Below are 11,454 nucleotides of genomic sequence, written 5' to 3'. Positions count from 1 at the left end.
GGCGGGCCCCGTCCCGCCCCTCCCCCTCCTCCTCGGGCGCTGACTGCGCGGCCTCCGCGCCTGTGTCTTCCCCTTCCTCTCCCCCAGCAGCGGCAGCAGCAGCAGCCATGGCTTCGTCGCCGCCGCCGCCCCCCCTCTTCCAGTTCCGCCCCCGGCACGAGAGCCCGGACTGGCGGCGCCTGAGCGCGGTGGACGCGGAGCGGGTGGCGGCCGAGCTGGACGTGGCGGCGCTGCAGGAGCACCTGGAGCACGTCACCTTCTGCAGCGCCGAGCGGGAGCGCTGCCCGCGCTGCCAGGCCCCCGCCGACCCGCTCCTCCTCCGGCTCTTCCGCCTGGCGCAGCTCTGCCTCGAGTACCTCCTCCACTCGCAGGACCACCTCGCCGCCCAGCTGCGCGCCCTCCGCGAGCTCCTCCGCGCCGCCGACGACCACCGCGCCCAGCTGGCCAAGGAGCTGGCCGCCAAGGACCACCTCGCCCGCACCCTCCGCGACGAGTGCAAGCGCCGCCGGAGGATGATCAGCACCCAGCAGATGATGCTCCAGGCCGGGGCCGCCTGCCACCAGGTAGGGCATTCTTGCTTCTGGCCCATGATGATACAGATTGTCTCACTAAATCCTCAGATGCAATAATGATAGCACAGATGTCACGGGGCATTACTAGACATGTCAAAATTTTAGTTTGTACAATATATTGTGTTATCACACGAATAAATTTCTGTATTGCTGCAACCTGCATAGTGTATCTGGTCAGACAGGTCAACAACTATAATGGTCTGGGGTCAGTGTGGAAAGGAGGGGGGGGGGCGCCAAGATTGGTCAGTGCTCAGGGCACCAGTGAGAATCTGCCCCCTGCACCCATCTCCCCTTCTGGACTTTGGGAAGGGGGAACGTGGTTCGTGGTAGAGTCGTCTGCGTTGCATGCCGAGGGGCCCGGTTAAAAGGTATCAGGCAGCAGGTGATGACATAAGAACATAAGAGAAGCCAGTGTTGGATCAGGCAGGCCAATGGCCCATCCAGTCCAACACTCAGTCACACAGTGGCCAAAAATACAGGTGCCATCAGGAGGTCCAGCAGTGGGGCCAGGACACCAGAAGCCCTCCCACTGTTGCCCCCAAGGACCAAGAATACAGAGCATCACTTGCCCCAGACCGAGAGTTCCTGTCTATACCTTGTGGCTAATAGCCACTGATGGACCGCTGCTCCATATGTTTATCCAATTCCCTCTTAAGCCATCCATGCTTGTAGCCGCCGCCACCTCCTGACGTGAGAGACCTCTCTGCCTGAAGCCCAGGCAAACGGCTGCCGGTCAGAGTAGGCAATGCTGACCTTGATAAAATGGTTGCTCTGAGGCTGGTCACTGGTCTGTGTCCAGTGGCGTAGCCAGGAATTTGTCGGTGGGGCGGCACCGAGGGGGGCGTGATGTCACTTGTGACATCACACAAATAAAAAAAAAATCATAAAAGTAAAAAAATTGAATGGCCGTGGGTGGGCTCGTTGCTCGCGGCTTGAGCAGCATTTAAAAGGGGAACCCTTGGGCCCCCCCGTTTAAATGCCGCTCAACCCGCGAGCAGTGAGCCCGCCTGCCAATAGCCACTAGACAAGGAAGAAGAACCCCTTCCTTGTCTACTGGCTGCAAGCGGGTTTGCTGCATGCGGCTTGAGAGGCGTTTAAATGGGGGAGCCAATTTAAACATCCCCCATTTAAACGTCACTCAGGCTGCGAGCAGCGAGTCCGCCTGCCCGCAGCCAGTCGATGAGGAAGCGCGTCTTCCTTGTCTACTGGCTGTGGGCAGGCTCACCCGCACACAGCTCAAGGACTGGGTTCTCGGCAGGAGGACTCAGCTCTTGGTCCCACCTTTTAAACGCCACTCAAGCCACGAGCAGCAACCCCGCCAGTAGACGAGGAAGAGGCTGTGGGCATGGGGAGCTGCTTGGATGGGGCGGAGCTCACTACTAAAGGGGCGTGGCCCCGAAATACCCCACCATAGCTTCGTGCCTGTATGTGTCCTCCAGCCCATGCCTCATGGTTGGTAACAGTGTCTTCCTAAGCAGAGTTGAGAGCCAGTGCAGAGTAGTGGTTACTGTCTTGGACCCAGGCTCAGATGCCCACTCTGCTATGGAAGCTTGCTGGTTGACCTGTGTGTGGGTGTTAAGTGCCCTCAGGTTGCTTCCATGGCGACTCTGTGGCTGACCTAGTTATATGCTCTCAGCCTAAACTTCCTCACAGGGTTTTTATGAGGATGGAAATGAAGGAGAACCATGTAAGCTGTTTTGGTGAGGAAGGTGGAGTTTTAATAAAGGAAACAAAATAAGTTGTTACACTCTTCTATGCCTGTTGGCAACTGGAAGCTTCTCAGACCAGGTGTAAAGGAGGCCGCAGGAAAAGTGCAAAGCAGGTAACCTTTAAAAAAAAAGAAGTCGTGTGTTTTGGATTTCAGGCTGAAGGCTATGCAAACCAGTACACCGTCCTTTCAAAGGAATGATCATGCCCTTGCCTTGCCTTGTACTGTACTAATTTTCCAAAACTTACCATATTGTTTAAGGTTGCCATAGTTCCTGTATAGTGCAATTTAATCCTGTTCTTCCTTGGGAGAGGCTCAGGGTGATATACATGGTTCTCCTTTCCCTCTTTTTATTCTCACAATAGCACTGTGAGGCAGGTTAGGCTGAGAGTGCATGACTGGCCCAGATCACCCAGTGAGCTTCCATGGCAGAGAGTGGTTGTTTCACGGATGCTAGTCCAACCGTTAAGACCATAGTCATTATACTATACTGAACTCCAGTACTTAGGACTGGCTGTGTAGATCCCTGTGTTGAATTGAATGGGAACGGTCAGGTAGATTCTTGCTTCTGGCCCATGAAGATACAGATTGCCTCACTAAATCCTCAGATGCAATAATGATAGCACAGATATCACTGGGCATTACTAGACATGTCAAAGTTCTGGGAACATAAGAACATAAGAGATGCCAATGTTGGTTCAGGCCAAAGGCCCATCCAGTCCAACACTCTGTATCACACAGTGGCCAAAAATACCAGGTGCCATCAGGAGGTCCACCAGTGGGGCCAGGACATTAGAAGCCCTCCCACTGTTGACCCCCCCAAGCACCAAGAACGTAAGGCAGCTTGTGGAAAAAATAGAAATCTTGAGGAAAATCGAAATATATGCAATATTTACTTTCCAATCAAACCTACTCCGTTGCTTGAACGGCATAAAATGCATCATTTGTAACTTGCAGTGCCATCCATGGACACAGAAAGGTGTAACTCTGCTTAGGATTGCACTGTTTGTAAGTATATGGCATTAACTGGCATATTTGTGGAATTTAAAAGTGTAAATGCTTGGCATTGCCATCCAAGGAACACTTTCTTGGGAGTAAGCCCCACTGAATAGCATGAGATGTAGCGTACACTTTCTTTAGAACCATGCGCTTAACAGTGCCACCCTAAGCAAGTCTACTTAGAATCCTACTGAAGTCTGTTCACTGGGGCTGATGCCCAGAAAAGTGTTGGATGGCACTATTAATGTTGTACAAGCAAAACAGCATATGCATCCAGTACTAAAAGTGAGAGAGAGCTGCAGGCTGTTGCATAATGTGCTATCTTTTCATTCATTCCAAATTTGTGGCTGTGTGTGTATATCAGTCGGTCTGTCTGTCTAAAATATATAAAATTTGATATGGTTTTCTTTACTTCTCAATTTTTCCATTGGAACTATTGAATGTATACATTTTGAATTAGGATCTTTAAAAGCATTTCACTCATTTCAAAGGAAACGTGTTTTTAGGCATTTTCTTCAATATGTCCCAAATTCCAACAGACAAATTTGGGAAATCCCCAGGGGGATTCCACCCAGGCCTTCACATCTCTAGGCATTACTGATCTGTTTTTTTTAGATTTTCAGTATAAAGGGTATCAAGTCATGTTCTACTAGCTTAGCTTTGGTATGTCTAAAAGCATTTCACTCATTTCAAAGAAAAACGTTTTTCTAGGCATTTTCTTCAATACGTCCCAAATTCCAACATACAAATTTGGGAAATCCCCTCGGGCCCCCAGGCCTTCCTATCTCTAGGCATTACTGATCTTTTTTTTTAGATTTTCAGTATAAAAGGTATCAAGTTATGTTCTACTAGCTTAGCTTTGGTATGTCCCATTCTAATTGTTTGTGTGCTCCTGGTACCAACCAGTCTCAAGAATCAGGCATACCAAATCCATAGATATTGTGAACTGGAAGAGATCCATTCCCCTACTCTGAGGCAGGATGTTGTATACTTACTACATCTGCAACAAATGCTCATGCATGGAGAAGTTAGCTCCATGCCCAGGCTAGCCCGAACTTATGCAATCTGGGAAGCTAAGCAGGGTCGACTCTGGATAGTATTTGGTAAGGGAGACCACCAAAGAATACCAGAGTCATGACATGGAGGCAGGCAGTGGCAAGCTACCTCTGATTATCTCTTACCTGGAAAACCCAATGGAGTAACCATAAGTCATCTGCGACTTGATGCCAAAACAAACAAACCGCACTTAAATGTTTGACTTGCAGCTACTTTTTTCTATTTAAAAATACTGACATCTAACTAAGAGACTGCCCAACCTCCTTCTTTCAATTTCATAAGGTTACTTGCTCAGTTAAAAACAGTGTTGGCGAGAGACACAAAGGCTATAACTAAACCATCTGTTTGCCTATTGTCTTTATGAGCATGACTGCAAACATCTGCTTGTTGACTGTCGATAAGACTGAAGTCATTGGGTACTGTTAAATCCAGAGCCTGGTTGTGTGTGCCCAGATTCCATTGAAATCTACCTGCCGGTATTTATTTAGAATATTAATGGCCCGTGTTCATCATGAAAACTTTTGAGACAGCTTACAGCATTATACTAATATAATAAAAGCAACTACATCAGTAAAACACAAACTCGCATCATACAGTTCCAACAGAAGAGAAAATCAAATAGCGGCAGTACAAGTAGTGGAAGCATACAAGTTAGATGCGACAAATGATTGGCTATATTTATACTGGTACCTTATAACAAGGTACCCAGAGTAATTTTAAGCATAACTGTACCTGAGTTGCATCCAAAGTGTGTGACCTTTGCTAACACACATGGAATATCATTCATTAGAGAAGAGAAGGGACTTTGTTCCACTAAGGCCAGCGCCATCTTTCAGCACGTCGTGCCTTCCTTAATGCAAGAAACACTTTCACTAGGAGTGTCAGAGGAACCCAAAGACCATAACCAACCCAAAGACACAACCAACCAACAGGATTTTAAACACCTTTAAAGCCCTGGGTTTTATAGTCCATACACTGCTTTTCAGACTTCATTGATTGGTAGTTACCAGTTTAATTATTTGCTCTCTTTAATATTTTGATGTTTTGAATTTTTGTGTGTCACCCTGAGCCCTGGTAAAATAATAATTGTGTGCATAACCAACTCACAGTCATAATCAACTCAAGAGCAGAGGTGGTTTTATCGTTGGCTTCCTTGGCCTAGCAATCCTACTCTTCCCTGATGGTCTCCCATCCAAGTAGTAACCAATGCCTACCTTTCTTAGATTTCAAGCTCTGGCAAAATCAGGCTAGTCAGGGCTACTCAGGCCGCGTTCAGACATGCCATTTGGTATGGAGGGGAAGCGAGCCTATTTGCCCCAGTTGAAATTGGCACGGCGTTGCACGATCACACATCCTTTGTAGCTGCGGGCTCAGCCCGTCACTGTCCGATCAGACGGCACGTTCTGCTGAGTGGTCTCTTTTTTTTTTGCCTTTTGTTTCCCATGCGCATAAACGAGGAATTGTACCTCCACACTGAGGGCTCCCCATGGAGTATGTGGTTGTGCGCAACGGCACTGAGTTGGGATGGAATGAGCAGACCATCCCGACCACATGGGAGCGTGCTTGAGTGATCAGACAGGGGAAAGTCCGTCCGTAGCCTGTTGGCAAGCATTAGGACTTGACATTCCCTGGTGTCTTTTAACTCTGCTTCTGTGGCGGGGCAGCACAGGGTGCTGACAGCTGCGGAACCTCTCCCAGATGTTGCTGTGTGTTTGTGACCTTTAGATCCGTCAGGGATTCACAGCTGAGTCAGATATAAAGGCACGTCTCAAGAAAGATTGCTAATATGAATACTAATATGTCAAACAAATGTTGGAAGTGCAGAAGGGTTGAGGGCTCGTTTTATCATATGTGATGGACTTGTGAAAAGGCAAAAAAATATTGGAGTGAGATTCATGTAGAGATGGAAAAAATTGCGAAATGTAATTTTAAGAAAGAACCAGAAATATTACTTTTGGGGCTAAAAATGGAAGAGGTCAATGTGGCGAAAAGGACATTGATGTGGTATATGATAACAACAGCCAGAATGACCTATGCTCAATGCTGGAAGCAAAATGAAGTCTCGAGAGTCGAGGATTGGATTAAAAAGTTATTGTTTTCAGTTGAAATGGACAAGATGACACGGAAACTTAATAATATGGAAGCAGAAGATTTCTATAAAGACTGGAAAGACTTAAAAGACTATTTGGAAAAATATTGGGATGTAAGAGACAACTTATTTTGCTTTAATAACTATTGAGTATTGACTTTTAGTAAGATGAAAGGATAGAGATACAATTGTAATAGTTAAATAACAGTTACCTAGTGAACTTGGAATGAAGAAGTGGTTGGAGGAGAGAAGGTTAAGAAATATGCAGGAGGTCGTAGCACTGTGGGAAGCCATGTAAGGGGGGGGAAGGGAGGTGGGTAGGATGTAATGGGTAGAAATGTAAAATTAATGTTGGATGTGATTGATTATGTCCTGAATAAAATTTTGTTAAAAAAAAAAAGATATAAAGGCACGTCTGACTGCAGCCTCAGGCTGCTACCAATACGTAGTAAGCCAGTAAATAACTAAATTTTTACCTGGTACGTAAAGGTGTTAGGGGAATGGATGCAGAGAAGGAATTTCATAGATGGGTGCAGGGGTCGTTTCGTAGAAAAAGAGCTAGGGGAACTCATTAGCATAACTCATTAGGATATGCCACACCCCCTGACATCACCGGAGTGTGTCATAAGGCCACACCCCCTGACATCACCGGAAATGTGTCATAAGGCCACACACCCCGCCCCCAATGGTCCCGGCTGCCACCGCCAGGCTTGCAGCTCCACTGCCGAGCCCCATGAGAGGCCCGGCGGTGGACCTGCAAGGCTGGCGGGAGTGCAAGGAAGCCCCGCGAAGGCCCTCCCTGGCCCCAGGCAGGTAGGGGTGGGGAGAGGCAGGGAGGAAGCAACTTACCCTCCCTCTTCTCCTGCCTCCTCCTGGCTGAATGAGGGCTGGAAGCGGGGCAGCCGGAAGCAGGGGGCGGGGCTTTGTCATGTGCCCTGTCCCCCCGTACCTCACCCGGGGGGACTGCGTTCCCCCGCGTTCCCCCCCGAAATGACCTCTAGATGGGTGCAGCAGCAATAGCAAAAGCCCTTTTATCGATGGTGGAAGCATACAGAGCTGTGTCTCAGGCTTCTATGAGAGCAAGTGGTCCCTGTGATATTATAGAAGTCCCAGAATGCTTAAGAGAATCAAGGGGACGAACTAGCAGTTTTAATTGTGCCTGGAAACAAATTGTCAGTCAGGCAGTTCTTTCAGTACTGGTGAGCTAGGCCTGTCTGTGCTTCATTTGCATCCCAAATGATATGTGCCTGAGCTCATTGTAGACTCACGTACAGTTTCATTAATTACATTTCTCGTTGCCATCCTCACTGATAGGTATAGGTAGGAATTGGGCCATGCACAGCTGTGTGTGTGTGGAGGGGGGAATAAATGAAGCAGTAACTGGTAACTAAATCTAAATCTCTTTACAAATTAGCATCATTTAAATTTGTATTTAATGCATGATTATGCAAAGAAAGCCGGAAACATTAAAACGTTACTCAAACGTGACTGTTTTTGAGATGCGAGATGGCGTCAAGGGGCCCACTCCAAACCTCTTCCCTTTCTTTTTAAGTGTGAAAGTACTTTGTTATTGCATATAATTTATGTCTATTTAGGAATAAGAGGACTGATTTAAGAGCTCAGTACGTGGCTCTTCACCACCGACACGAATGCAGTTGCCTGTGGAATCAGGCACTGCATCCACTACAGACAAGTGGGACAGTTATAACACCAGTGCTTAGTTAGACATAATGTTTTATGGCCCATTTAATGCATTCAGTTACGTGGTACACTTTGGACGACAGATCCCTGCTGCGTTTTGGGATTTCCGCAGTATTCAGCCCTTTCTGCCAGGGCTTTTTTGTGCTCTCGCATTTATCCAAAAAAAAAAAAAAAAGTAACTTAATTATTTATGCTCTTAGTGGCTGCTTCGAGACATTTATATTTAATAGCATAGTAGCTATCAGTACTCCGTTTTTAAATAGTAGATGAGAGTTGAGAATTCAGCCATAAGAATCGGCTTCTGGTTCTGCTGAACAAGTTCTTAAATTGCTGTTTACATGTGTTTCACACCATGCCCGCTGATTGCCTTAAATGCAGCGTTAGGGGACTCTACTCATTAGGAGTGAAGAGCAAGTGATTGCAAGGTCGTGTATCTGCAGATCACTAACAGAAGAAAGCTAAGCCAGCTTGTTTTTCTTTCTTTATGCATCAACACGTGAGTGTGTGCTTATGTCTGTCTAACAAATTGAAAACATAAATGTAGAATGACTGATCAGAGCTTGATATTTTTTTACGGCTCTGGAACAGCTGAACGTATGTAAAAAGCCTTTCGGGTGTCAGTTAACTGCTGACTTTATGATATTTCATGTTAACAAAGCTTTTTGGGGATCGATCTACCTGGAATATTTCATCTGTTTGTAGAAAACCCCATTCAAAAAGGTTAAATTTTTGCAGAAGAGCCCAGCCGTACAGTTGAGAATAGGGCTCCAGGCTAGCATGAAGTACGCAGACATGTTTCCTCAGCTGTACGTATTACAATTGCATATACCAGTGATTTTGTTTTTAAAAAATTGAAGCTCGACTTTTATTTTGCAGTGTCAATTCTGTGAAAAAAGTTTTATGAACTATTCCTTCCTGCACAATCATTTGCAGCGTCGTCACGCCGAAGAATCACACAGTGGTAAGCTGAAGTTCTGGAAGAAAATAATGTATAGATCAGAGTTGGCCATTCATCTTTAGTTGCTGCTGTTGTTGTTCTAGCATAGAAAGTACAACTAAATGCAGTTGGCAGTAACCACTCAATGAAGGAGTAGGTTTTGGAGTCCCATCACCTTAACCCAGTTAAAAGTAGTCATGACTTAAGGGTACAATCCTATGCACACTTAACCAACCTGGAAGTATGTCCCACTGAATACTGTGCAGCTTTCTTCCAAGTAAACATGCACAGAATGAGCCTACACATAGAAATACTAACAGCCAGGAAAGGAAAATGCTATGTCCCTTTAACAGAGGCTTAATGGGTGGCTATTTACCAGTTGGTGTTATTTTCCACCCTGCCGTGAAAAGCTTCACTTGCCCATTTCTGCACATTCAACCTCTGTTAAAGGGATAGAACATTTTTTTCTGCAGGTCCGTTGGCAACTCTGCTTATATGGCATGCCCATAAGAACATAAGAGATGCCAATGTTGGATCAGGCCAAAGGCCCATCCAGTCCAACACTCTGTATCACACAGTGGCCAGAGCCATCAGGAGGTCCACCACTGGGGCCAGGACATTAGAAGCCCTTCCACTGTTGACGCCCCCCAAGCACCAAGAAGACAGAGCATCACTTGCCCCAGAGCCCCTATCTATACCTTGTGGCTAATAGCCACTGATGGACCTCTGCTCCATATGCTTATCTAATTCCCTTTTGAAGCCGTCCATGCTTATAGCCGCCATCACTTTCTGTGGCAGTGAATTTGTGGCAGCTAGCTGACTGACAGTCCAGCGAGTCCTGTGCAGCTTTACTAGAAGTAAGTCTCACTGTAGCCAGTGAGGCTTACTTCCAGGGAGGTGTGCATAGGATCCATCCCGCTGTCAGCCACTAATGGTATTCTGCCCAAACCCTCACTAGTTTCTTTTCTCTGACATAATTGAACCCGTAATCACCGCAGTCTTTGCTCTAGTGATTTGGAGGCACCTGAAAGGAGCCTTTTCTTTATTCAGATCATTGTCTCTCCATTTCTGTTCTTCTTGTTTTCTTCCTGTAGTGATCTCCACTGCAGCTGCTGTCTGATTAGATTAAAGAGGATTGATTTTTTTGTGCGGGGGCTGGGGGGGGGACATTGCTAGCTCTGAAATTATGAAGGGTTCCCCCCCCCACAGCAGTTCAGCTTTCCTGTTTACCCCCCCCCCTTTTGCCTTGCAGAGGTGGGGTGGGGCCTATAACGAAAGTGATACCTGAAATAACCAAGACTTTGGTGTAATCTTTCAGGATTCAGAGCCCACAAAGTTTATGCTGCAGTATGTTTGTTAATGGTCTATAATGGGGTACCCAACCTTTCTGAGCCTTTGGAATCCTGAAACAAGGTGTTGTGCGGGTGCGACCACAAAATGGCTGCCAGAAGAGGTGGGGCCAGCGACAAAATGTCAGGGAGTCAGGCCATGCACAACTCTAATAGTAACTCTTCAACATTTCAGGCAGAAGCTCCATTTAATAGGACGTCTTTTACAATGGACATACTATTTAAAAATATTGTCTTGAATACACCTTCAGTCACACAGTGAAGTTCCTTGTGCTTTGGTGGCAGCTGCTGCACAGCCAATGAGACCTCCAGTGGCCGATCAGAAACTAAAGATCCACTTATCTCTGCCCACTTTCTAAAAACCCTTGGCAGGCACCAGGGAAAGTATTGGTGGGCACCATGGCACCCACAAGCCCTGTGTTGGCCTGAGGCTCTTTGTTACATGGGCAGCAGGAGACTAACACGGGTACCTCTTTTGAATTTCTCACTATAGTTGATGACACTTGTGAGGAATTGGGGCTGGTTTAGAAACACTGTCACCACATTCACTCCCTATTTTACTTGGAGTTAAATCCTGAAAAAAAAAACACCAAAATTCTGCACAGAAACGTAGAGCTGGAAGGAACCTCAAGGGTCATCTAGTCCAACCCCCCTGCACAATGCAGGAAATTCACAACTACCCCTCCTCCCTCAGTGGCCCCTGCTCTATGTCCAGAGGCAGGCAAAAATATCCAGGATCCCTGGGCCATACCTGGCCTGGGGGAAAGTTCCTTCCTGCCCCCAAAATGGTAATTGGCATTATCCTGGGCATGTAAGAAAGGGCCACAAGAGCCAAGTGTAGACTCATCCCTTCCTGCCCTCCCTTCTCATGATCTGCCTAAGTTCACAGAATCGGCATTGCTGTCAGATGGGCATCTAGCCTTTGCTTGAAAACCTACAGAAAAGGAGAGCCCACCACCTCCCGAGGAAGCCTGTTCCACTGAGGAACCACTCTATCAGGAAGTTCTTCGTAATGCAGTGCCCCAAACTGAACACAATACTTC

The 11,454-nt window shown here is 46.8% G+C and overlaps 1 protein-coding gene across 1 annotated transcript in view; it reads left to right on the top strand.

The window, feature by feature from the left end:
* Nucleotides 1–95: 95 nt before the first annotated feature.
* Nucleotides 96–11,454, top strand: part of DZIP1 (DAZ interacting zinc finger protein 1) — a gene marked incomplete at its 5' end in the record, with an annotated part of 47,108 nt that continues 35,749 nt past the window's right edge. Inside the window, 2 exons of the mRNA XM_015417133.1 lie at nucleotides 96–563; nucleotides 9,002–9,086. Of these exons, the coding sequence (XP_015272619.1) occupies nucleotides 96–563; nucleotides 9,002–9,086 (553 nt within the window). The remainder of the gene's footprint in view (nucleotides 564–9,001; nucleotides 9,087–11,454) is intronic.

This window comes from Gekko japonicus, unplaced genomic scaffold, assembly GCF_001447785.1.
Source record: "Gekko japonicus isolate JY-2015 unplaced genomic scaffold, Gekko_japonicus_V1.1 scaffold927, whole genome shotgun sequence".
Lineage (NCBI taxonomy): Eukaryota > Metazoa > Chordata > Lepidosauria > Squamata > Gekkonidae > Gekko > Gekko japonicus.
Note: the sequence above shows the minus strand (reverse complement) of the source record. Positions and strands in the feature narration are given on the sequence as shown.